The sequence below is a fragment of the Mycteria americana genome, chromosome 14 (genome assembly GCF_035582795.1).
Source record: "Mycteria americana isolate JAX WOST 10 ecotype Jacksonville Zoo and Gardens chromosome 14, USCA_MyAme_1.0, whole genome shotgun sequence".
Lineage (NCBI taxonomy): Eukaryota > Metazoa > Chordata > Aves > Ciconiiformes > Ciconiidae > Mycteria > Mycteria americana.
The window spans coordinates 16,935,434-16,962,156 of NC_134378.1; the positions used below are offsets into that span (position 1 = coordinate 16,935,434).

The 26,723-nt window shown below is 42.2% G+C and overlaps 1 protein-coding gene across 6 annotated transcripts in view; it reads left to right on the plus strand.

Moving 5' to 3' along the window:
• Window positions 1–1,703: 1,703 nt before the first annotated feature.
• The window catches only part of ZBTB46 (zinc finger and BTB domain containing 46), a 56,554-nt gene continuing 31,534 nt past the window's right edge, over window positions 1,704–26,723 (plus strand). The window contains exons 1-6 of one of the 6 annotated variants that reach the window (XM_075516879.1): window positions 1,704–1,829; window positions 2,334–2,514; window positions 7,694–7,735; window positions 8,914–9,040; window positions 10,858–10,996; window positions 18,740–19,709. In XM_075516879.1, coding sequence (XP_075372994.1) covers window positions 10,943–10,996; window positions 18,740–19,709 — 1,024 coding nt within the window. In that variant the 5' untranslated portion in view covers window positions 1,704–1,829; window positions 2,334–2,514; window positions 7,694–7,735; window positions 8,914–9,040; window positions 10,858–10,942. The other 5 variants (XM_075516884.1, XM_075516881.1, XM_075516880.1 and 2 more) reach the window with 5 other exon arrangements.

Sequence of the window (26,723 nt, forward strand, 5' to 3'; positions counted from 1 at the left end):
AGGTAATTAAAAACATGCTGGAGTTAAAAGACATTTCATTTTCATTAACCAGGTTTATTCATAGTCTTTTCAAAATTAAAGGTATTTAGGGTATGTAGGAGGAAATGGGGGGGGGGGGAGGAAAACACGTGACGGAACATCTGTTTATTTAAATTACAGATTAAAAAGTGGAGAATACACTTTTTGTGAGGGGACGACCTAGAGATTAAAAGCACCTTGTAGAAATGGAGTTGAATAAAGAATAGGCATAAAAGTCAATGCCGAGGTTTCAACAGTAAGTCTGCCTACTTGAAAGCCAAAGATGAAGAAAATACATAGGATGAGGGAAAGGAAACCACTGAGGAAATTTTTAAACCTTAGGCATGCAATTATCCAGGCAATTACTGTGATTACACACCTAAGTCAGTTAACTCTGCAAACAAACGGCCAACCCAAGTTACTCGTTATGTGTATTTCCCCAATTTTGGGCACAATCACAGTATGCAAATGTTGATAAAGTTTGCAAACATTTTGTCTGCTGGACCAGCTCCTGCTTTCACAATCCAGCAACCGCACAGATTTCAAGAACGATTCCCTCGCTCGCCACAGCTATCGTACGACCGGCGTTGACTCCCTCCGCGCTCCACAGCTATCCTGTCCTGTTAAGCTCTGTCCTTTGAAATACAGGGCAGTTTCCGTCAGATCCTTCAGCGCGACAGTCAAAAAGGGCAAAATCCTGCCCTTTGTTGCAACAAGAGGTTTTTCATCCCCAGATCTGACGGCACCATACGCCGACGAGTAGCTAAGATCTCCATTTCGCAGCGGCAGAACCTCATTCTCCAGACCTCCAGCCACGCTCCCCAGCCAGCCATCAAGCCGGGCCAGCGCCCCGCCGCCCAGTGAAGTCGGGGGGCTCTGAAGCCTGCAGGGCTGCATACCTTTCTTTTTTTTTTTTCCCCCTCAGGGGGTTCTGTGAAATACAGCTTATTTCTTAAGAGAGCGGAAAAGTGATTTTTTCCCCCCGCAAGGTGCCGAGGAGGCTGCAGCACGGCCAAGGCAGCGGCCCAGCACCGCCGGGAGCACGGGCTCCCATGATGAGCCAACCCCTGTCCTTCATCCCGGCTGCGGCTCCCGGGGAGGCCGCGGTGGGCCCGAGGGGATGCACCCCGACGAGGGGAGACGGCCGGCCGCAGCGGCGCGCCCTCTCCCCGGGACAGGCGCACCTGCCGCCACGGCGAGGCGAGGCGGGAGGCGCCCGAGCCGCCCCAGACGGGCCCGGGGCCGGCGGCCGGTCCGGAGCGGGGCCGGGGGGAGCCGCCCGCCCGCTCCCCGCCTCAGCCCTGTCACCGCGCCGTCCCGTCGTGCCCCGCGCAGCCGAGCCCGGGCGCGCGCCCCCCGCCCTCCCTCACTTCCGGTGTCCGGCAGTAGCAGAGCCGGCGGCGGCGCCCCCGCTCCCCCGGCGCAAGGGGGTGGGGGGGGGGGGGGGGGGGGGGGGGGGGGGGGAGGGGGCGGGGAAAAGGGGCGGTGCTTACGGAGGCCCGTTGCCTGCCGCCGCCCAATCATCGGCCGCCGGCGGGGGGAAGGGGGGCGGGGAAAGCGCCAGCACGCGCCGCGCGGCGCCGCCCCCCCGCCCGCCGCGGGCTCGCGCCCCGCGCGCCCGAGGGAGCGGCGGGAGCGCGCCCCGGGCGCCCCCCCCCCGCCTCCCCCCTCCGCCGGCTTCTCCCCCCCCCCTCCTCCGCCCTCCTCCCCCCTTCCCCTTCCCCTCCCCACCCGGGAGGAGAGGCACGGAGTGACCGACGGAGCCAGAGCTCCGGCCGCTCCGAGACCCCGCTCTCCTCCATGGGGCCCAGGTAAGCGCGCCGCCCCCCGCCCCCTGAGGCGAGCGGGGGGTCGCCATGGCCGCCCGCCCCCTGAGGCGGCAGCGCCGGGCCGCCCCCATCCCCGCGGCCGCCCTGAGGCGAGGCGAGGCGAGGCGGGCAGCGCTCCGGGGGTGGCGGGGAGCCCCCCCCGCTGCTCCCGCACCGCCGCCTCGTTTATTATCACCGTTATTATCACCCCCCCTACCCTCCCACCCCTCCGGCCCGGCACCCTCCTCCGCCTCGGGCAGAGCCCGCCGCGGGGGGAGCGGGGGCCGATCGCTCCCTGCCCGCGGAGGGGGCACGGTGCCTTCTTTGGGACGCGATGTCTTATTTGGTGTGGGTGGATGGCTTAACTTGGTAAGTGGCAGGGTTTAACCCCCCTCCCCCGGCCCTCCCCTCCCCTCGCTCCGCCGCCCGCCCCCCCCCCCCCCCCCTCCCCGTAACCTCCAAAAGGGGAATTTTCCAGCTGGTAATTTCTGCTGCGTCAACACCCAGCTCAAGGGAGAGGAGAAGAGACAAGGGGGCATTTTAACAGCAGCTCCACTTGCGAATAGCCAGCCTCAATCCCGGCTCCAGCATTAAAACCCTTTCCGCCCCCTAAAAACCAGCATCCGTGCAAGTTGGACCAAGAGTTTGTCAGGAGTGTGGTTCAAAACTGCTTGGAAAAAGGGATGAGGTAATAATACTGGTGAAGCATGTTGTATTTCTCTCTTTCTGCCTGTCTCTCTCTCTCTTTTCTCCCTCTCCTCTTTTTTTTTTTTTTTTTTTTTTTTTTTTTAAAAGCCAGGCCTGTTTTGGGTTATTGTCTCCCCCTAAAGCCAGACATAGATCGCCTGGCCTTGCCTCCATTTTAATTGCAGGCTGAAATGGGGGAAGTGACCCTCTTTATTAAAAAAAAAAAAAAAAACCAAACCCAACAACAAACAAAAAAAAACCCTTGAAAAAATAATGCTGTTCCTTTGGGGGGATGTAGGTGATTTTTCATAAGGCTGTAACAAGTGCAAAAGTGCCTGGAAATGTTGTCTGTCATGCTGGGAAACTAGTGAGGTGTCCTTCCCCCCTCCCCAGAAGAAAGTGTTTGTAAAATTTGGCCGAGGGGAGAAGGAGAGGTGCTGTGAAAGGTGCTGATAAAAGAAGGGGTTGTGCTGCTGGATTGCCTTTGTGTCTCTGTAAATAGACATGTCAGTTCCCAAAGTAATACAAGTAGTGTCTGATAACTCAATCCCAGATGACAAATAGAGAATGGAGCAGATTTTCAGGACTGTAATAGTGGGAGGATTTCTCTTTTGAAACGGAGGAGGAAAAAAAAAATCTTAGTACCTCCTGAGGAGGTTCTTCACCGGCGCGTTATTGTGAAGCTGAGCGATCGGATGAAATCCGGAGATATAAACCGATATTTATTTATTTTTACACCTGACAGGGGAAAGATAAACAAAGGAGAGTTTAACAGCTCTTTAATGAATTCCTCATGCTTTTTATTTTGCAATCTCAATGATTCATTTGGCAAGCCTTACAGGACGGGATTATTATCAGCATTGTTTAAAGCCATGCTAATTAGGAGATGTGTTTTGCAAACAGTGGTATGGTAGACACCTGTACCAAAGTTCTTGCATGCATTTTAATTGCATCACTGGTATCATTTTTAGCATTTAGTCACTGTAATGTCGATCTAGGTCTCAGTTCTTGAACTCGATCAAGTATTTATTACAAGTGTGGATTCTCTGTGTACATAGAGCAGCCCTGCTACTAATGCATTAAATGTATTTTCTCAAAAAGGAGAGGGAGTGTTTCTTTTCTTTTTTTTTTTTCCTGTGGGGTTTGAAAGGAAAAGCTACGTTATCCAAGCAGAGTGAGAAAAACGTAATTTTGAGGAAAAAGCTTGCTGTGACTGGATAGCTCTTCCACTTGTATCACTACCTTGTTTGAACGTTTTATGTTTTTATAGCATCCTTTAACTGGAAATAAAATTTGACTTTCCCCTTCTAGATTCCGTCTAGCTTCTCTCACTGTGTGTCAAGTTTTATATTTTGAAAGCCTTAGTGATGGAAAAAAATGGGTGGAGTGTATTATTAGTCACAATATTTTCAACATGTGGTGAGGAATTATCGCTTTAAGGTGTTTTTTGGGAACTGACAAGAAGTGGGTAGAGGAGTCTGCCCCATGGGCTGGAGGGAGAGCTAGAAAACAGTGTTTAGGGGAGCTCCCAAACATAAGTTCCTGAAAAATACTGTGTGGTTGGGTGTACTAGTGGGATAACTGGAACTGAAATAGAAAACTAGTCTTTTGTTTTTGATGCAGCCTGTCCAGGAGGGGGAATCTCGCTCACAGCTAAACTTCTCTCACAGTTGTTTTCATAGACTCTATGTTAGCTTTGGTGTCATTTGAGTCAATTTTAGTGTGGTACCAAAAAATGAGGTATTCTAATAATGCTAACGTTGTATTCATGTATTTTGAAATGCTGCTTCATTCTAGAGTGTGTAGGATTGAGCCTTTGAAAACATGACCTGTACACGGGGTTCTTGGAGACTGAAGAAAATGGGCCACTTTCTCCCCGTGGTCTTTGTTTTCTGGGACAGTTGTACAACAGTGGATATGTTCTTCACAGGAGGGTTTTTTTTTTTTTTAATAACTGGAAGTGCTTAGAGGAAAACCAGTTTAGCAGCCCCCCCCCCCCCCCCCCCCCCCCCCCCAGCAGTCCTCCGTCGAAAGGAAAAATGCCTCACGTTTGAAAGATCTGTTATTTGCTGTTAATACGCCTGCTTTTCCTCCGGTAGCGTGTTGTGTTGCTGTGAGGTTGAGCATATTCTTTTTGTCTTTGCTATCCACTTGTGTGGATTTTTTTTTTTTTTTTAGATACATGTTTTTGAAGTTTCTAAGCAAAGTTTCCTGTCCTCCCAGCAGCATAGCAGCAGGCTTACACCCAATCCAAACTGCTATTGCTTGCTTTCAGAGCAGAATTATTTCATAAACAGCTCAACCTTTCCCAGGACATTTTTCCCTTCATGTTCTTGCTGGTTTTACTGGCTGCTCCAGAGCACTCTGTAACGCTCTCTAGACTCCCCCTAAATCGGTAAAAAGCATTCACAGGGGTTTTCCTTGCTCCTGTGTGCTTAGTTTAATGGGCAAACAAAAGGGCAAAGAGAGGGCTTAGTTTTAAGTCTTTGAAGAGCTACCTGCAGTTGTAATGGTTATCCCATGTGTCTCTTATAATTCCCAGGAGCCAGCGGTTCGTGTCCATTCCTGGCTGCGAGCATTACCCTAGAAAATTCTGACACTTTGCACAAAAGGATTAATACCATGTTTATATTTTGCTTCTGGCTTACGACTGGCTTGAATATTTTGAAGTACATAGCTTACCTGTGTTTTATGTGTGTGATATTTGAAACTTAAAATGTATTAATAGTGAAAGCAAGCGTGCTGCGGAGTTGTCTGTAGATAGCCGGGGTCACGTTAGGCGAGAGTACAAGGACCTACCACGGCTGTGAGATAGAGGGAGGTATTTGGTCTGTGTGAAGTACTGCGATCTTACTCCTTTCCTAAGGATCTCCGTGAGCATTTTTGTGATATTTGGTCGAGTACAATGACAGTCAGGACTCCAGCGTTAAAATTTGTTGCTTCAAAACTTCAATTTATTCCTTCTTGAGGACTTTTTGTTTCAGTAGGCGATACGTTTGTGTTACAGCCCCCTTAAATACAACCTTCAGTAGTTGGTTTTCTGAATTCCCTTTAGATCTTTAGTCCTTCAGGCAGGATGAGAAATAAAAGCATGTATCACTTGTTGTGGGACTTCTTTTGGTCGAGGAAAGAATCTCGACTTCCCTAAACAGTTCAACACTTTTCTGTTTCGTGCTTCCTCGGTGTATTTGGATGCACAAGGATGTCCAGTTTGCAGGGCTGGCTGCTGGGGATTCAGTTCCCATCCCATAGCTCTGTTGATTGAACGTGCTGGTGTTGTAACTGCTTTTTATCAGTCTCCCCTTCTGTGAAACAGGGGTGCTGGGGTTTACTCAGCTCTTCCAAAACATTTTTCTAATATACTGATGAAAAATCATAGTTGTGCTAAAAACACTTATTCTTCATAAATTCAAACTAGTGTGAAGTCCTCACTGAATTTCCTCCGAGATACAGTGGAGTTCAGAGGCTCGTGGGTGGGGTTTTCTGTCCCTTACCAAGTTAGCTGTGGTGCAGTTATTTTCTGAACAGTTGCTTTAACTTTTTTTCATACCCGTATATTTAAGAAACATCAGTTTGTGTTTTGACTGCTGTTGAAATGTTGGTTTTGAATAGCTTCTGAGTGCTTCGCAGGGAGGATGAGATCCTTGACAGCAATTCTAATTAGATGGAAACGTGTTCCAGTTGGCGGTGTTTTGTTGCGCGCAGGCAAGGATGCACGTGTGCATTGGAACAACGCAGCTGCCAAGAGGGGCAGTAGTTTTGCTGAAATGCAACAGGTAGATGCCGAGTTAGAGCTGAAACTCACCTTTTTTTGCCTTACTTTTTGGGTGTGTGGCTCACTTTCATTCCAGCCCATGCAGCGGTGTTCCCTTCTGTCCTGCTACTCGCTTGGCTTGTGTATGCACTCAGGAAGAAAAACATTCAGCATGTTGGAAGTTGCCTGGCGTTTGCTTTATAGTAAAACTGAGTTGGGGTCTCCTGTAGTGGAGGGAGGCAACGGGGTGTCAGAAATATTCTGCAAACACAGCTACTAGCTTGTGTATGGATTAAAATAAACTTGGGAACAAGAATGTCGGAGTGTGTGCCAGGAACTGAGCTGCTTAAGAACCCTACTTAGAAAAGTGAGTAGGGTTTTACGTATTAAAGAATATGTTTATACCTGTGTATACTTAAATACGTAGTTATCTTTCCTAATTATTTCCTCCTCATGTGTTGAACAAGCTGCTTATTCCATCCAAGCGAGTTTGCTTCCTGGTATTTCTCACCTTCTGAGGAAGAACTCTGCAGAAAGAGTCGATATTTCAGGCTGTTAGCTCACTCCCTTTGAGGAAGGGGTTAAACAAAATTTACACCTTTTGCACTAATACACCATTGGAGGAAATACCTTTCTGACTAGTGCTCAAATCATGCTCTGAAACAGAAGAATCGATGGTCTGTATTAGCCATTAGGTGCTTAAAATACCCAAACCTGACACCAACTAATTTAAGTACTGATAAACGAAGTAGTCAGGATGCAGTGCTCCTAAAAGTCCTGCCACTATAGTATTGGAGAATGAGGTGGTGGCTAAATATAAAACTAGCTTATTGACTTCCTTCTTATTACCACTGTATCCTTCTTGGCTTCCATCCACTTCTTTTTTTTATAATAGTTGATCAAGTCTGGATTATGAGATTTATACTAAAAAGTAAGAAGGGATACTTGCCCAAGGCACTAAGCGCTTGTACCATGACTTACACAGACGAAATCAGATTGTTCACAGAGCACCTTGTATGTTATCTTTGGTTTTGCACTAGTTGATTTTTTACTCTTGGGTTATTCCTGACTCCTTATGTGTCTTTTCTGTCTTTTAGGTGCTCTTTCCCTCAGTTCCTCCCACTGCTATACTTCTCTCTAAAAATCACCTCATGATTCTTCCTCCTTTTTTGGCTCCCTCCCTTTTTACGTACTGAGTTTGGGAACTTTAGCAAAGATCCCCTAGTTAAAAACCCAAAAACCAATGAGAAAGGTTTGGAGGAACCATTCTTCAGGGCAATTCCCAGTGTGATATGCTTGCAGTTCTTTAATCCTCTTTTATTTTTAAGGTGCTTTTTATGTTGTTTTTGTCTAATAGATGCACAAGGGCAAAGTCTTTTTGCTTAGATTACTTCTGTGACTCTTTTTTTTTTTTTTTTCTTTTAAGTGGAAGCTTAAGATCTTGCAGGATTTAATGGCACTTGGACAGGTAAGTGTCGTACTAGCCACAGGCATTTGGATTTTTTCAGGCTGTTTTTTTATCTTCGCTGCTAGAGTAGCAGATATATCTGTTGCTAAATTCTCTCTCTTCTTTTTTTTTTTTTTTTTTTTAAATATCACCAGACTTCTCAAGCCTGGTACCCTGTAAGATACTTGCTTTTTAAGTGCTGGCTAGCTCTTCTATGTTCTTACTGTGTTCTGCAAGGTCCGTGGTGTGGGTAGTGTTGGATCTGTTCTTCTCTTGGTGCGACCAGATGAGAGAGAGAACAAAAATAGCGGCATGATAGGAGCAATTGTTTCTGTGTTGTGATGGAGCTCTCCATGATGGAGAGAGGGGACGGAGAGACAGGCACATGGACAGAGTTGGAAGTTATGGGGAAATGAGTAAGTGAAATGCAGAGGAAATACAAAGAAATATTACTGCAAGTAAGCATTTTGACTAGAGCATGCACCTAGTGCCCTGTAAGGAAAGGTGCATCCTGTTGTCTTAGCAAATTGTTACCAGTTGGAATATTGTATTTTGGGCTGCATAGCTTTTACAGGCATGGAAAAGAAAACTTTCACCTTCTGTTAGGTATTTGCATCTTCTTCTGTATCTTTTGAAGGCTGTGATTCAGTCGAGTTGGGTGGGAATAGAACGCAAATACCTTACTTTTGTATAATGCAGGCACATAATTTTTCTGTAACCTTAGGCAAATATTTTGGTTTGGAGGGGAATCACTGTAACTGTGAGGTTAGATTAATACTAACCCCATTTAAAGCGTGTGGATGGCAGCTGTCGCAGAAACACGAAACTGTCGCTGAAACTTTATGATGTTAACTAGAACAAACAATACTGTTAAAATTGTTTGAAATCCTCATATAAAGTACTGGTTTTTACAGTGACTTCTTCAAAGCGCTTCTGTCGAAGCGTAGTCAGAAGTTGTTAATAGTCTTAAAATTTGTATGTTAAACTCTAACTTAACAGAAGAGCTAAATCATTTTTCCTATGTGTCAGAATATATTTCCTATATATCAGAATATTTCTTGTTCAAAATGACAAACAGTGTTGTAAATGTGCAGTTATTTTAACTGTTGCTTGTAATTATGTGACACTGAAGATTTTTGTATTATGTTAAAGTTTAGATTTTAATTTTTGCCTCCTATTCTTTCCATTCCCAAATACAGGACATCTGATGAACCTTTTGGAGCTTGCTACCAGAGACCATTCTCCTCTATTCATTAAATCATGCACTATCCAGCTGTGAAACATTGTGACGTTTATTTTTGCTAACAGAAAACATTTTCAATATTGGTAAGTTCTCAGCATTTAAAGATATTTTTGCAATGTGGTAAGGGAAGGAGAAAGAGTAGCTGGAGATAATGTTGTCATGAGGACTTGCAGTTCTTTATAAAATTTGACTTAACGTTGATAACAAAGGCTGGTTTAGAAATCTTACCCAAATGCAAAAATTGAAGAAATACCTCTGGCTATTCTTCTGCTCCTACCTTGTGGTAGGGCTGCCTCCATTAATCATGGTCACTTGGTTCTCTTCTGTTCGATTAGAAGAGGAAAACAGGTGCAGAGCTCAAAGCAAGAAGAAAAACTGCAGAGCAGCGCAAAATAGTATAGGTCTCAGCTTCACCATTCTTACTGGACTATTCTGGCTCATTTTGTGACTCTGGGACGGAGGTGTAAATGAGAGTCTTAACAGTAACAGTCCTAAGACTAAGTGAAAATATGTATTGCTTTTATACTTTGCTAACAAAGTAATTTCCCATGTGTCTGTGTTGGTCTGGCTCCCTCACTCGCCCGCTTTATTTTTTTAACCGTCTAAATAACAGGACTAATAAGAGGTAGCCAAAACAATTGCTATGGAGAAGCGATCAGAATTAGAGAAAGGCAAGACTTGGCAGCCTGAAATAGAAATTGAGAACAAAGTCAATGGTATTTGCTTCAATTGGGTCATATTTGTTTTCAAGATTTTCACAGTTCTGCTTGTTGCCATAAGAATGCTTGGATTTTCCTTATTACTTCATTTGTTTATTAGATACGTTATTTCACCGTTTATAATGACATTAGTTGGTATGGGAAAAGCTTTCTTAATTTTTATCTTCTGATGTTTTCTTTCACAATCTATTACTACAGAAGGTCAGTCTTGAAATCAACAGTATTGATTTATAGCTTATTTTCACTAGGAGCTAATCTATGTATCGAAGATGTCTGAAATACAGAGATCAGAAATATATGGCAAATACTTTGCTGTAATGACTAACAGTATATAAACAGTATAAAGCTTTGAATAAAGTGTTGTCAGAAGTTTTAGTTGAAGTTAAATGTTGCAAGTGTAGTGAATATGCTATTCTGAAGAAAATAAAGTCTGTTTTGTATAAGAAAAACAGTCTTACAAGATGATAGTCACAGTGGATGGGTCCTCACAGGCAAAAAATCTTTGTGTAGATGAACTATTCCTATTCTTTATACCTCATAATTGTAAATGTTAATATTTTATCTGAGAAGTCTATCTGTGAAGGTGCCTTACTATATCTAAGGATCTATATTTTACACAGAATTTTCAAAATCTTGGGATTGTTTAGTCTCTTAGCCTAGGATGGCGTCAGCCAGTAGAAACTGGCCATTAAACATTTCAGGAGGAAATTCTCTTGAATATTCCATTGCAAACTTGATATTTTTTTCTTCTTCGGGAGTTGTATCGGTAGCTTTTTAACCTCAGTGTTTTATAGGTCAGATAAGGTGAATTAGTGCCCTTCAGGCCACAAATGTCTCTTTAAAAAGTCATTAAAGTGAGAATGTTTTGAAAAGCTACCAAACAGGAAACACTGTTGTTTCAAGGATCTGTTTGAAGTTTTAGTATCTAAAATTAGACTTTTCTTTTTCCCCATACTTTAAGAAGTAACTCTTGCTTATATTACTGCAAAACGGTGACCAGGCTTTAATTACCTGCAATGTATTGATACGCTTTGAGTTAACTTTTTTTGGGGGGTTCATTGTCATAAAAAGGGGTGTTATAACTGAGCTTGGAGGGAAACCACTTAACAATGTATCACTGTTGTTCGGTAATCTTGTAGTTTAATGCTAATAACTTCTTTTGGTTTTGTTTTTTATCGTAGTTCTGTCTTTCTCCTACAAGAGTTCTACCAGTGCTATTGGAAGGTCACAGAAAAGTGCACTACCTGTGCTGCCCTAGGGCTGTTGATGTCCGCAGCTGTTGTAGGAGAAACACTAGACCTGGAACCCAGTTTGTTACTGGTAAGAAGTAATTGTCTTGCATTTTATTTTTTTGTTTAATATTAAAGTTTGCATGCTTTCTCTAACAAAATCACTAAAAGTCTTTCACTGCTTATTACGTTTAGAACGCTATGGCAAAACATGCATCTCTGATCTTCCCCCCCCCCCCGCCTATTTTTAACTTTACAGTTTCTAAATTTCTAATTCTAATTTCTCATTGCCCTCCTTCCAAAATGTGGAGGCTAACACTTTTCCCTTAGCTTTCATTTTCAGACCTGGTTTTCTCTTGAAATTCTTCGTGCGCTGTCAGAGCTAATGAAGGTTAATAAATGGATTTTTCCAAGATACCTTCAGAAATTCTGTCTTTCGGTCGCACTTTTGTACTGTGCAGCTTCTGCGCACTATAGCTGGCCTCGTAACATCCGGTAGATGGTTTGACAGGCTAAAGGCCAAAGCCAAGTCTCTAGTTTGAAGTTCTGAAGTAGAGTGAAATGTTTCATGAAGGCTCCCTGTTATTTTACATTCTGCTTACTGGAGTTAGATTTTGCTTGCAGTTCGTGTTTGGATTGCAGAAACAAAGCTTCGATGATATGAATGACTAGAAGCGTGTAGTGTTTTGCATGTCCTTATTTTTTTTGCTGAAATTGGCCGCCTTTTAATTCCTAACTGCATTCAGATATACGTATTTTCATGGTAGAAGCAATTGTCTACTGATGAAGTCTTAAATGTATTGTATTTCCTGACAAAATCTAACCCGGACTGACAGGGAGTTGAAGTCTCTTTGCCTGCCCTGAGAACTAGCAGTATGAGCGAGTGATTTCTTTGCTGGTGTGTTACAGCTGCTGAAGGTGTAATGCTTGCCCTGCTGCTGCTGTTTGAACTTTACTTGTGGACTTTCTGGATTGTAGCTACTCCAGATGCTAAACGGAGATGTTGTTTTAATGCTGTCGATGATGGGGTAGCATTGGCTTGAAATTGGAGAAATTTTAGTGAATCCTCATCAGGCAGATTTTAATTAAATGCTGGTAGGGGCTTGTGGTAGGGTTAATTGAGTGGGCCTCTCAAATCTGATAATAAAAATATAACTAGTTTGGGGTTTTTTAAGTTCACTGAAAATCGTTCGCCTCCCAAATGCTTGCCTTTTCTGTAATTCTGTAGTATTTCTCAGACTGAGTGACGAAACTTTCATTTTCTTCCTGTGACTCCTAACCCATAAGGATGAGTATGCACAGTTGGGCTGTAATTAACCATTCTCATCCCCAGTCATAAGGGAAAAGTGGTACACTGTTGTTTTCATGAAACCATGAGTTGTGAGTAACCTATTTGGCCCAAGGGTCTGGTTTGGTCTGTTTACAACCATCTGCCTGTTTCTCTCTGAATTCAGAGTTGTGGTTGGAATGACCAACTTAACCAATGATCAGTTTCGTGAATCGGAATAGGGTACAAGAGTTTCTTTTTTGGCAGCTGTTCATTTTCATAAGCTGTTAGTTGCATCGACTTTGAACAAAGCTGAACATACGAATATAATTTTGGGGTATCTGGTATCAAGAAACTGAAGCTCTTCTAGAATTGCATGCTCTTCTTCAAACACACTTATGAGAAAACGCTTTACTTCTGGAGATTTGTACTGCTAAAGCTCATGAGCAGTGTCTTTGCAGGGAGTTATCGTCCATTGATATCCTGAGTCTTCTGCTCGCTTTCTCATGTAGGAGAGTAAGTGCAGGTGCTGTCCTTTTCAGTGGCTAAGCTTACGTTGGGGTTTTTTGTGCTCCATTCTTTTCAGCACAGGGCACATGGATAGGAGGAATCCTATGCATTTCTGTTCTCTTTAATTGGATGAAAGTAAAACTCGTATACACACTGTGTCTTGTTGTGCAAGGAGGCATTTCAAGCCCAATCTCACCTTACAGAGCTCCTTTGCAGAGGAATTTAAAAAATGTTGGAATGTCTTGGGAGTGGAGACATGGACAGGACACAGGGGAAGCAGAGAAGTGGGGTGTGTTTGTTGGGTTTTTGTATAATAAACCATTGGAGTGAATTTGAGTTCTTCCTTAATCTGTTTTTACTTTTCTCTGAAGGGAGAGGGGGGAGGAAACAACACATTTTTGGTTAAATTCCAGTTGGCCTGTTTTCTCTCGGGAGCGTAGAGTGGCTGGTGGAGGAGTGCACTAGTGAATGTTTTGGTACTCATAACTTGTGTCCTTAGTATTAGGTGTAGAAACATGTTTAGAAAATTGTAACAGACTAAATGTCATGTAGTTTAAATTTTTGGTTTGCTTATATTCCGAGAGAGCAAAAAGTAAACAAACAAACAAAACCCCTACCAACAACAAAGCCCCAAAAACCCCTCTAGCCCTTTTTTTTTTTTTTTTTTCCTGTTTTCCTTCTGAGAGAAGGGAGTTTATTTTTGTCCCCACTGTTTCCCAGGGGACTGTACCGTACAGGCTTTCATCTGTGTGCTCCATTTCTTGTCTGTGGGTTTGTCAAAATTGAAATAATGCACTGAGTTTTAGATGCAACAAATTCGTATCCCTTAATTTTACTGGTGTTAAGATTTTGGTCAGGAGACCTATTACGGGTACGTGTGCTGAGAGCTTGGCTTTGTAACTATTACTGGTTATTCTTTTTAAAACCTTTCCAACAGTAGGTGAAGATGGTGTTTATTTAGACTCTTGTTATGTCATCAGGTGATATTTTTGTGTTCAAATAACTGTACCGATAGTGCAAAATAAACAGTTTTCATAGATGCTATATTTGTAGAACTAGGTTCATTCTAGCTAGGCTTAAGGATTATATAAATTATTAATGCTTACTTTAAGACCAGGTTTTTGACGACATGAAAAAGAAAAAGCTGGCCTGCATCTTGACAGAAGTTTGTATGAAAGTGATTACTAAATCTGCTCATGTTTTGTTCTTTTTGCTGTTACAGGCAAGTGTTGTTTGTTTAGGGACAATTTTTTTAGTTATTTGTGGGAAAGTAATAGACTTGAATTACTGTACTGTCTGCAAATTGACTTATGGAGAAAGCCTGATCTGCTACAATTTATTTTGTGGAAAACCTACAGATGAGCTTTCATGGTTCGTTGGCTTCTTGGAAAGCTGTGTTGTGGCCATGTGCTGTCATCGCAGGCCCAGGCCTAAAGGATTTTAGTAGGTGCTCTATGTTGAAATCCTTCCATGTACTAAAAAGCCCTGAGATAAAACAAAAAATATATCATTGATCTTCGAGGTCTGTTTCTAAAAAATCTCCACAGTTTATTCCATCTTTACCATGCTTCCACTAGAAGTTTGAAGGGTACTGCTTTTCTGACAAAATCTTTCCAACATCTTTTAAGTGGAGATAAATGTCGTTACCAGGAAAAGGGAAAAAAAAAAAAGCCCAACAACAGGCCACAAAACAGCATGTAAAATTGGAACACAAGAGCACAGGGTTTTGAAGCTTCCTGAATTTTTAACTACTAGCAAATTGCCTTAAATTTAACTTGGTTTAATTCCCTAGTGATCCTTGACATTAAACGGATGTTCTGGTTTGACATGGGTAGACAGAAAACTAATTAATTCCTCTGAATTTGAGGCATATTTAATTTTTCCCCCAAAGACCTCCCATTTAAAAGGTACAATGCTGTGACAAATGTTGAACGTGGAACAATGCTTATAAGGTAGCAGACCTTTAGACGGAGGAAGATCAAGACATCTACAATAATAATTGGTGGTTTGGAAGATGTTAAATTTGATTGATCGGACTGAACACGGGAGTATCCACATCATTGCTTGCATGCTTGAAAGTGCCGTAACGTGCCCACCTGTCAGTGGAAAGGGTGCTGCTCTTTGGGATGGGTGTCTTCCCCATTCACCTCCCTATCTCTTTATACTTAAAGTACTTTGGAACAAGGACAAGTTGTCTTCCCTTTGCATAGAGGAATGAATATCGTCATTATTTTTACTTGTTTTCTTATATTCATCATATTTTAGAATGTCAGGTATTTTTGCTTTCTTGACCAAAAGGTACCTGCCCACCCTTTGCTCTTGTCCCCAGTGTCCTTGGAAATGTGGCCAAGTAAGATATACCAGGACTGTATGATCTCACTGTAGTGACAGGCTTTTGTTCATCCATGGCTTGCCTGGAGGGTGTCTTCTGTCAAGAGCTTGGTGGGTGGGAGGGAGGCCAGTAAGGAATCTTGCATAGATTTTTTTTTTTTTTTGTGTGTGTGTGTGTAGTGAAAATCCCTCGATAGGAAATAAAGTCAGAGGAAAGCTATTTCCTAAAGATGCTAGCAAGTGCTTCATCCATAAGAAGCGCCAGGTTAGTCAAAGCCTGAACCTCAAACTGGTCCAGTCTAAACCAAAGGTAGCAAGAGACAAATATTTTAATCTGGGCTTCTGCCATAGGCAGCTTAAACAAAGGGTAAGGTGTGTCTGAAATAGACTGTTATCAACAGTGAGGGGGAACCCAACCCACTGAACTAAGCTGAATAAACATGTGAAATAGTAAAGAAATAAAATCTCAAGGAATTGGTGTAATTTCCAGGTGAAAAACATTGCAGAAGAAAAGCTGTTGTTGCATAAACTCACAAAAGCAGGTGAAGACATTGACAAATATTCCTGATGCTAATCTTTATTAAATTGAGGAAGAGAAAATTACCCTTGCAGGAGATTTCCTAGGCCCCCCCCTGTCCCCCCATTCCAGGGAGTTGATGTCTTGGAATATGGATTTTGATACCTGTGAAGGAACAGCAAAAGGAAATGCCATATCTGAAACCTTCTGATTGCTTCGTAATTGTATGCTGTGAGGTTTTCTTGCGTCTTCCTCTGAATCGTGTGGATATGGCAGCTGTTGAAGACAGGATTGGTGACGGACAACTCACTTTATCCTATGTGGCAATTCATATTTCCTGAGGGGACTAAGCTGACTCTTCAACTCCTAAAAGTAGATGCAGTAGTGGTTTCTGGAATAAAGACAAAACTGAACTGTCATTCTGCCTTAAGAGGTGGTTCTCTCAAAGACGAAGACGTTGGGACGTTGGGAAGCGGTGGCAGCCACCTTCAGAGCCTGGGTTAGAGAGCTGCTGTGCTGGCTGGTTCTAGCAGAACCTTTTCAGGCCAAACACCTGAAAAGTCAGTTGTTTTTTTTTTTTCTCACTCCGTGACTCTGATTCTTGGTTTGATTGTTACTTATTTATTTCATTTATTTGAGATGGCGATGGCTTCTCTGCAAGAATTTGACTTGAGGTCTCTGGGCAGATTTCAATGGTAAATAGGCAGTGTTGTTCAGATAGTGTAGAGCTACACTATCATTGACCTCTTCCAGTTCAAATAAAGAAAAGATTAGCTTCTTTCTGTATTCTGTGCTTAATTCTGTAGAAAAGCTGTATGGATTTGAAATAGATGAACACCAGTTCAGCCTGTTTGTGTTGCAGGAAGATGGTCCTTCCTCTCAAGGGAAGCAAATGCTTCTGGGTGATCAGGGACCAGCTGGTCTTGCAAATTAGCATTTCTGACACTGCCGAAGAGACAGCTCTGTTCTTGCGGAACTGGAGAAGCTTGTGCATGCAATCTTGCATAACTTGAACTTTTGAATGATCAGGTGGCTCTCTAGCAGAAAGGTCCTGTGTCACGTATGTTCTGTGAGCTGAGAGGTTGTTTTCTAGCCAATGGTGTTGGCTAAACTGTAGCTGTTTTGCTCCTGTGGATGTTAATAATAGCACAGACTAGGGGAAGGGGGCAGAGGTCTTATGGATCTGTATTCCACAGTACAGGAAACCCACTTACATGTGTCAGGAAACTTTCTTAATCATGGCTGTCCTAGGACTGCCCGCTGCTGTGAGCCGATTTGAACAGATGGGACTGAATTTGTGTTTGAACTCGATATATGTTAGAAAGTTGCTTCACGCTCGCATCAGCCTCCTTACTGACAGTGCTTATATTTAACCATGTATGCTTCAAGACCGTAAGACCTCAGAAGTACAGTGATTTTGGTTTTATCAGCAACCACCGGTAGCCTAAATCCAGGCTTCTGATGTGTGTGCCTGCCTATAATTACATTTGGAATTTGGTCTTGTCAGCAGATACCAATTTTACAGTTGTTTGTTGACATGTGGACCCACATAGCAATTTTACAGTAGGAACTTCTTGTATTGGAACAAATGTAAGTTTTAGAGAGAAAGGAGTAGATATTCATCACGTTGTGTGGCAGCTCGGCACTCTTAATTAGTTGGACCATTAAACCACTGTTATGCGGTATATAAATCTTGATAGTAACTTCCAAATAGGCGGTATAAACTGGATAAAATGGCAGAAATCAATGCCAAGGAATTTGTAAAGCTGCGGCAGCAAAGGCGAGTACGGAGTTGCAAAGGTAGTAACTGCTGAGGTATGGTGTTGCGGAGAGTACTTCATCGGTCTGTCCTGGTGCTGCCGGCGTCCATCCACACCGCCTTGAGTGTTGTGAACTTGAAGTCGTCTCACTCGAGAGGCAGGATGTGTTGATACGCCTGATAGCAGTGAAGTGTTACCTTGGGAGACGAAGGGCAGGGAGTTTCTGATGACGCTGAACGGACAAGAGACTAAACCGTGTGGTAGGAGTGACTTACTGAATGCTGCGAGAAATGTATGTACGCGCTCGTCCGCGCTGATGTATTGCTTCTCTCCTGTTTGTACTTTGCAGGTGGGATAAAATTCCATCTGAAAATACTAGCGCCACCGATTACTGTCAACCTATCCACATTGAAGACCTTTTTTTCTGTTTTGGGGTGTAAGAGGAGGATAATTTGGAGCATAACTTACAAGATATGGGTCTCTGCAATGCTCTTGGCACTAACTAGCCTTTTTTTTGATAATACTGTCAAGTTTTATGAAAGGTGATCAAAAGTCCTGTGAATTCTTCTCAGCTTGATGGATGCTTTGTTATTTTGGTCATAAGCATCCTTTCTAAACATGAATGTTTAGGTGATTATTAGAATTTCTCTTCCTAATATCTTAAGGTGGTTGTGGAGTAAACTTGGAGATGTAAAGCCAAGGAAATAACATGCTTTATTGCAAAGTTAAACATCTTGCGCTCATAAGTAGTTAAGCTCCAAATAACATGAATTTCATAGTTCTGATCTATTGCCAGTTTAGTTTGGGTGGGGACTTAAAATTTTGTGATCTGTGGTCTTGGATTTGCCTGTTGCTCTTCTGACTTGAAAACAGTATTTATAGCCCCTTAACGGCAATATAGCAAGGGAAATAGCTGGTTTGAATTGGCTTTTGCTGTTTGAGGATTTCAGCTATTCAGTGTGCTACACATAATGCTTGTTCCCTTGAGGAAATTGTGTTACAGAGTGCTCTTCAATAGTTTGTCTCCATCAGCGTGGTTTCAAGCGTAGTACCTCTTTCAAAACCAAACTTTACTGAACCTAAACAGTAAAAACTGACAGCTGTTTTACCCAAGTAACTTAAGATGGGTTTTCTTACAAGTCTGTAGTAATTTGAAGAAATGTTTATCTGGGATCTTATGAGGCACTGGAGGATTGAGCTTCAAATCTAGTCCCTTTTAACGTAAATTATTTTGAAGTCTGGTAAAAATAAGCTGCATTGCGTAATGAACGTGCAGTCTTTCTAGGCAGTAGTGCAGTCTTTCTAGGCAGTAGTTGTATTTTGTGGCATTCTTTCAAGATGAACCTGTTACTTAATTTGGTACAACTTGGGGTTTGTCTCAGTCTTTGAAAAACACGTCTGTGAGCTTGTATTGGATTTTGTAATACTGTCATTTCCTTCCCCATACAGGACTTGTGGAAGAGGAAACACAAAGATTTCCAAATGAATAACCGAAAGGAAGATATGGAGATTGCTTCCCACTACCGTCATCTGCTGCGTGAGCTTAACGAGCAGAGACAACACGGCATCCTCTGTGATGTTTGCATTATAGTGGAGGGGAAGATATTTAAGGCTCACAAAAACGTTCTGCTTGGGAGTAGTCGCTACTTCAAAACGCTGTACTGCCAGGTACAGAAAACCTCTGACCAGGCCACAGTCACCCATTTAGACATTGTAACCGCACAAGGCTTCAAAGCAATCATTGACTTCATGTATTCTGCACACCTAGCGTTGACCAGCAGAAACGTCATTGAGGTGATGTCAGCGGCTAGCTATCTGCAAATGACAGATATTGTACAAGCCTGTCACAATTTCATAAAAGCAGCTCTTGACATAAGCATAAAGTCCGATGCCTCGGATGACCTCGTCGATTATGAACTTGGAGCCCCTTCCAGCAGTAGTACGGATGCTTTGATTTCGGCAGTCGTGGCTGGCAGGAGTATATCTCCCTGGTTAGCTCGGCGAACAAGTCCAGCAAACTCTTCTGGAGATTCAGCTATTGCCAGCTGCCACGAAGGAGGGAGTAGTTACGGAAAAGAGGATCAAGAACCAAAAACAGACAGCCATGAAGATGTTTCATCCCAGTCTCTTTGGTCTAGTGACATGGGCTATGGATCTTTACGTATCAAAGAGGAACAGGTTTCACCATCACATTATGGAGGGAGTGAACTACATTCTGCCAAGGATAGTGCAATACAGAATGCGTTCTCAGAACAAGGAGTAGGGGATGGCTGGCAACCCACTGGGCGCAGGAAGAACCGAAAAAATAAAGAAACTGTGCGGCACATTACGCAGCAAGTGGAGGATGACAGCAGGGCAAGTTCTCCAATGCCATCTTTTTTACCTGCCTCAGGATGGCCATACAGCAGTCGAGACCCAAGTGAGTCTTTCTTCCGTTTTTTTGTGGTTGAAATTAAAAATGTTAATTAGATCTGTTTACAGTATGATCTTATCAGTCTCTGAAATATATTAGCTTGCCAGAAACTAAAAATGTAGAAACTTGTGTGGCCAACGATTCAGAAGAACCAAGCGCTGGTCCTCAGTGTCACAGCAGTGCAGGCTGGTTCTCCCGTGAAGGAAGTTGGTAGCTTTGTTTTGGCCTTGAACATAGAGCGGCCTAAATCACCCCCAAAACACTAGTATAATTTTTGGAATTAATGAGAGAAAAGGTTGGAATTTATTTTAGCAGGTGTGCAAACTGATGCCAAGGTTGAAGAATTTTCCTTGCGCAGTGTATTGATGATGTAATTACGCCACACATAGGTGTAATTTAGTCTTAACAATACTATCTTCAGTACTCCTGGTACTCAGGTGTCACTTCCTCGTGTGTAAGAAAACCACCATAGCTTGTGCTGGTAATGGCAAGATAAGTGTTTGGTAACTCTTAAGAATAATGTGGTTTTTTGAGGTACTACTAAGGCTTAAAATGTATTTTGATGTGTGACTACTTGTAGTCTGAGACGAGTGGCTGCTTTTAAAGTGTATAGCCTGGGAGAAAAATGTTTTCTTGACTTCTTTTGAATCTTCAGTAGTTATTTTTCTGTCTCAAGATAACTGTCCTATTTGATTCATTAAGCACTGGCAATTAATAGATCCAGGAATGCTACTGATGTAGGGGTTTGGGTGTTTTTTTCCTAAGGACTTTAAGGGAGTGTGGTATTAAACTCCCTCAAGCTGACTTGAAGAACTTAGTCTAATGCTGCGAGTTTCATTGCGTGTTTCATGGCATACTAGAATCCAAGTCGGCCAGGAGAAGGGTGTGTGAGATTATATACCCTTATGTTGCCAAATTCAGATGAAAAAAGCAATATAAATAGTACTGAAAGTCTGAAGAGTCTTTATGGGCTGAAAAAGGATGTTTAAGTTGCTTACATACTGAAGTTTAAATGTGGCTTTCATTGAATGGGTAACTTTCTACAAATGTCTTTAGATTTATTATGTTTTACTGCAGTTATCTGCTGCAGCAAGCTTGCATGTAATTATTCTAATTGGCTGATGATAAAATCTAAACAATGTCAGTTAGAAGAAAAATGCGATATAACTTAAGATAACGGTAATTCATGACGAATCCTGTTTTTATAATGCGTGTATTTTAGGATTGTTTTGAATGAAGATTCAGCGTGGATTGCCTGGTATGCTATTCACACGCAAATATATTTCACTTTCACAGCATCCCATAAAAACAACTCAATCACTTGTACTGTCTGGGGTGTGTGGGGTTTGGACAGGTATGTGAAGCAAACCACATGTGTTGGAGTGACTGCAGAAACAGAACTGCAACTCTGATCGTCTTGGCAAACCGGTTATAGATTGAATGTCTTTACGTTACTAAAACCAGTGCAAAATATAAGAGATTGTATTACTGGAAGTTGAATGATGTCTAGATTACTTAATTCCTAATTGTTAAGGAATTAAATAGAAGTGGCCTTTTTCTTTACAACTGTTTGCAGATGAAAGGAAGATGGCTTCGGGTGTTGACTCAGCACAGTGCTGAGACAGTGCATCAGCAGGCACAATCAAATTATTTGTTCCAAATCTTGTCTTAAATGTGGTTTCCAATAAGAAGCGTTTCTAATGATGGGAAAGGGGAAGCGGTGTGGTGGTAGTTGGGGGAGTAGTTTCAATATTCCACTAGTGCTGGTGAAGCTAAAGGAAAAACTGAATAGCAACACTTCTCACTGTTGAAAATGAGAGGAATGCCAGAACCGAACAGGCACAGGAGCTACGTATGTTGGCAGCGGCCAACCATTCTGGCTGCTGCTCCGGGAGCAATGCGTGCAGAGTAAAAGTAACCATGCTGAGCAAGGGGGATGTTTGGAGACTGAGCTGCTCGTGGTTTCCCCGTGTTGGCCATCTGGAGATGAAATTCTCCTTTCTGCCCTGCTGGAAAGGGACGTTTCTCTGCGCTGCGGGGCCTGAGCTTGTGGGATGGGTGCATCTCTGTGTGCTAGGGGGAAGCACGCAGGAGGAGCCCTGTGTGCATTTTAGGTCAAATTTTCTTGTCTTTTGGGGGATTTTTTTGGTATGATTTCAGAGGATTTGAGATCTGTGCATGTTCAGTTTTGGTTAACACTTGGACATCTTGTCAGCGGCAAGACTCTCGTGCTTGTGTGTGTAGATGTGTGGTTTGGGTGAAATCTGAGTTGGTCGCTTGGGTGAGACTGTTTCTCTTTCAGTGTGAAGTGAAAGCATCCCTGCTACCCCAAACCATCACTGCCTTGGTCCCTGCAGGCAGTAAGGTCTTTTGGTCTCACATTAGCATTTCCCATCTCCGGCAGGTGGAAGCAACCCTCTTGTGAACTGCTCCATCTCCCAGGTCACCAAGCTACAGGGTTCTGCTTAGGTTGGTTATTGGTACCCCGGGTTCTTTACTTTCCTGCTAGAGTTCAGAAGTAGTCTAAGAGGTGTTGCAAACATAGCTCCTGTGCATGAAGAAAAATTGATTCACTTGTGTGAAAACAGATGATGGCAGGTGTCTGCACGGTGTAATGAGTATTTGGGATGTGTATAAATTTCAGCTTGGAGTTGTCTTTGATTTAGTAGTGTCAGGCTTCATTCTTTAGAAGAGACTTCATAGTCCAGGGCTCGCTCTTTACCTCATCTATTTAGAAGTGTCCCTAACTGTATTGTTCATAGCTAAGATGAAAAGGTGCTCCTTTGCTGAGGAAATGGGTGTTGAATGTTCTTTCATAAGTAGCTAAAAGGAAAAAAGTTACCTAGAACTCTTTGTTGTTTGAGGCTCATTCGCTTTTCTGATCTATTCAGTTATTCTAAGATGCTGCTTGTTAAGTCTGAAAGCCCTCATTGCGGGATAATCTGGGTATCATTTGCAAATGCCTCTATACCGGAGGACTAACACAGACCTTCTGGCAATGCAAAAGCTGATTTAGGCGAGTCCATCTTTAAAGTTCAGTGTTAATGTCTTCCTCCTGAAATTGTGCAAGATACTCGTTTGGTCTTGCTGGCAAGCAGGATTGCATGAAATGCAATGCAATGCAACATGCAAGCAGCATTTTGGAAGGTGGATCTTGCAAGTAACCATTGCATCACCCTTTTAATTCAGTGATTATTTGAGGCAGTATATACTTCACAGATTAACAATACTCCTGTACTCCTGTGTTACACATGACTACTTAATTTATGTTATATCGCAAAGAAACACATTGCAGTCACTGAACTTTGCTTTTGAAACAACTGACAGCTCATCTACACTTCTTAGTAGTGCTTCTTTCAGTGAGAAACGTGTTCTTATCAATACAGGCAGAGTGTACTAAAGTGTCCCAAATACAGTAGCCTGGACTTAAATATGATGCCATGGGGCCTCAAAAAGACACGTATTTTTTTTAATTGAAAGGATAAGAAAATTATTTCCAAATCAGTTGATTGGCTTCCAGATGCTGGTGGAGTGCTGCTGAGAGTCTTTGAATTCGATCGCACTACGGATTAAAATAAAAAGGAGTGTCTGGAGTAATCTTACTAATGGTAATCTAACGTCATGAAAATAGCCGAGATTCTTAATGTCTGCCATGAAGAGTATATCTTCTTCCTCCAAGAAAGAATGGTCAAATAAGATTTGCAAAAGAATCCAAACTGAGTCAAGATGCTAGGCTGAGAATGTGATTACGCTCTCAGTTTCTACAGGGTGGTATCAGTCAAGCACAAAGCTCAGTGAGGACCATCTTTTCATGCTAGTTTCAGTTTATTAATTTGGATTCTCTGTTTAGCATAAAACACATTAGGTTTTTTCTTTCTCATCCTGTTTGGGTTGTTCAGGATGTCAGTCTGTCATTCCTTGTATGAAACATTCATATATATGTTTTCCTCATCAAGCCACATTAACTTGGAACAGCAATTCTCCAAAGTAAACTGAAGGATGGGCTTTTATAAATAATAACTTTCTTCATAACCGCGCCAAGAAGAATTTCCTCCACGGATTTGCCAAAATAACAGGTCTGCCTTTTATTTTAACCTTTTTTTTCTTGAACTTCATAGGTTTGCTAAAGAAACATATTGCTATTTGTTAGTCTTAATATCAAAGATGCTTATGAAATTCAGAAGTAGTCTTCTGTCTTGAGCATCTTCGTTTTCCTTAGGTTGCTGTTCCTTTAACGTTGCTGGATAAAGTTTTTATGGGATTACACGTCCCGAGTGCCTAGACTACAGGATTGGGTGGTATTTAAAATGTTCTCGCCAAAGAGGACAGTTATCTTCACTAGAAGAGGAGTTAAGCTAGCGAAATGTTGCTGGTTTTGCCTCTTCATATAACAGAAAACTCTGTCACTTGGAGGGTGTCTTTTGAAGAATTTATTGATGGTTTTATTAATGTGTTAGTTCAAGCATAGTAGTTACGATTCAGGACTTTATTTCTAAGGAAATACTCCCACACATCTTCTGAGTGTTTGCATCCTAAAGCTGCGAGTGAATTTTTGTGTGCCAATTGACTGTGAAATGAAGCTAATTATTTTCAAAACAGAACAGTCATTTTTAAAGACGCTACAGTTGGGGAACTTTTTGCTTTACTTTGGTTATGTGTAGTGAAATCATTGTATTCTGTAAGAAGAGCTTCAGGACTTAAGCCTGGAGTAGTGACCTTCATGGGAAGGAGAGGCAGGACTTCACTATAACCTTCTGACTTTGCAGAGTTCCAAGTTCCTTTAATATTTTCCCATCAAAGTCTTTAATTTTGCACAAGTTTCTTCCCTTGTGGTGAGGAGCCGTTCAAGTTCATCATTTTCCAATGACACAATCTGATTCCAGTGCCTGCTGCAGGGAGTTGTGTTACTGGCTCTCTGTGAAGACTGGAGACGGCTGGTGTCGTAAGCCTTTTCCTAGCCCTTTCTCTGTCCTGGTTTCTAGAGAGCAAATTACGATTACAGGAGTTGGCGAGCACAGATGTTTAACAGCTGGATCATACAGTGAGCTTCCATTTCAGAAGGTTTCGGAGAGAGGCAAGAAGGAGCACTGTCTAGCTGAACACTCAGCTAATTTTGTCCAGGTTGAGGTCTCTGGCCCTGTCTGAGTGCAGGTAGGTGAATGTGTAAGATTCTCTTACTACAGGATGATTTTATGCTTGCAAAAAAAGTCTTTTTCTCAGCAAGCTACCAGGCTTCCTGTAACTTTTTCACCTTTTCAATGCAAATCTTCAAATCTTTCATTGATTTTTGAAAAAATTATTATTATTTTGAAAAAACAGTGAAAATTCCGCTGTTTCAGTTGTGATATTTGGCAAGCATATTAGTCCAAGTAGTGGAATAGATGTCTTGCGTAATGAGGAGAAAATTGAGCATGGTGTTTGTATTCAGGATTCAGGTGTTTAAGGAACTCTTTAAGATTTTTGTTCTGCAAAACCTGTATACTACTTCTGGCTTTACATGATGCTTTATAAATAATCAATTTACCTGTCCTGAAGAGCTGGTGTTTAAAAGAGAAGAAAAAAGATGATCTGCAGGCTAGCACTGAGGGTTAATATTAATGAAGACATAAAGAAAATGCAGTGTGAACGAGTTCAGAAAGAATGGGGCTTTGCAATCGGCGATGGAGGCTATTCGATGCGAAGGATTATGCCAACATGGAACAGAGATAGGGAAAGCGAAGGAGGGGTAGCGTAGTATAGGAGAGAAGAGTATAAGGAACGGGAAGAGGGATAATAGAAAAAGAGAACTGAGAACAAGTTCTGAGAACAAAGAGCCTGAATTTGGTGTAGTAAAGGTGATATCCAAGACAGACTGAAGAGATGAGGGAGCAAGGTTAAACCGGAACGTGTCTGTACTGGGAATACCTGTTGAGCGTTAAGGCACAATGAATTAATTGATTTTTAGGCTTTTCTACCTAGCTATTCCCATTAGAGATGGATAAACCTGACTAACTCTCTCCTGTCCAGTCATTCTTCACTCTTCTTTTTAACTTTTGCAGCCCAGTATTAAAAACCTCTTGCTCCAGCTTGAAATGCAGCTGCATGGTAAATACGAGTGCTCCCACATGCTGGTCTGCCCTGCCTGTCTCCCGTTAGTGGCAGACTGAGCCGTCTACACTGACCTTTACAAAACTTCTTTCCCTGCTCCTCAAAAAGTGTACGAAAGACGTATTTTTTTGTGAGACGTGGTATCACATACTTGATACTCGCTATTCGCCTTATCTAAAATAAAGATATATTGGTAAATTGTAGATTTTTATGGGACAAAACCAAATCTATTGAAGGAGATGCTAAGGGAAGTCTTAGCAGGTAGATTGAAAGCGTGCAGTGTTGAAATGATCCACGTAGCGTGGTAGGCGAAAGAATCACTGGGGCAGAATACAGTCCTTCACTCTTCCTTTAAATGGATTTTGCTTTGAAGAGATGGAGTCTCCAATCCATCTGCCATGGTCTGAGTTCTGGTTGCAATGTAAAAACTTAAAGGCAGGTGTTTTAAGTATTCGTTACAGCAATGAATGACAAACTAGGCTGGTTAAAATTTCAGCTGTCAGATTAATATCTGATGTCCTAAAACAACGGAGGCTCCAATTTTAATAGTTTCCTACTGTTAGGTCATTCTTTAGATCATTCTTCTATGCTCAATTTTGGAAAGATCACTTTTTAAGGAGGATAGATGTTTTGGATCAAAACTTTCAGCTTGTTGGAAAGGTGTTGGAGTATTTTTGAGGGTAGGTAATAGTAAATTACAAATTGCCTGCCACTTGGAAAATTAAGTTAATTACTGCATTTTTCCACCTGCTTTTCACAAAGTTGTCATTACGGTGCAAGGTGTCAAAGTTTTCTTTGCTATGGTTGAGGGAGTTTTAATGACGTTTTTATTGGGGAGATATTTTGATGCCTTAAGCAGTGGTAGTCGGCGATGCCAGGCTTTCTTTCTCAGCCAGACCTGGAGGGGTTACAGATTTGTGCTCTAATGCCACC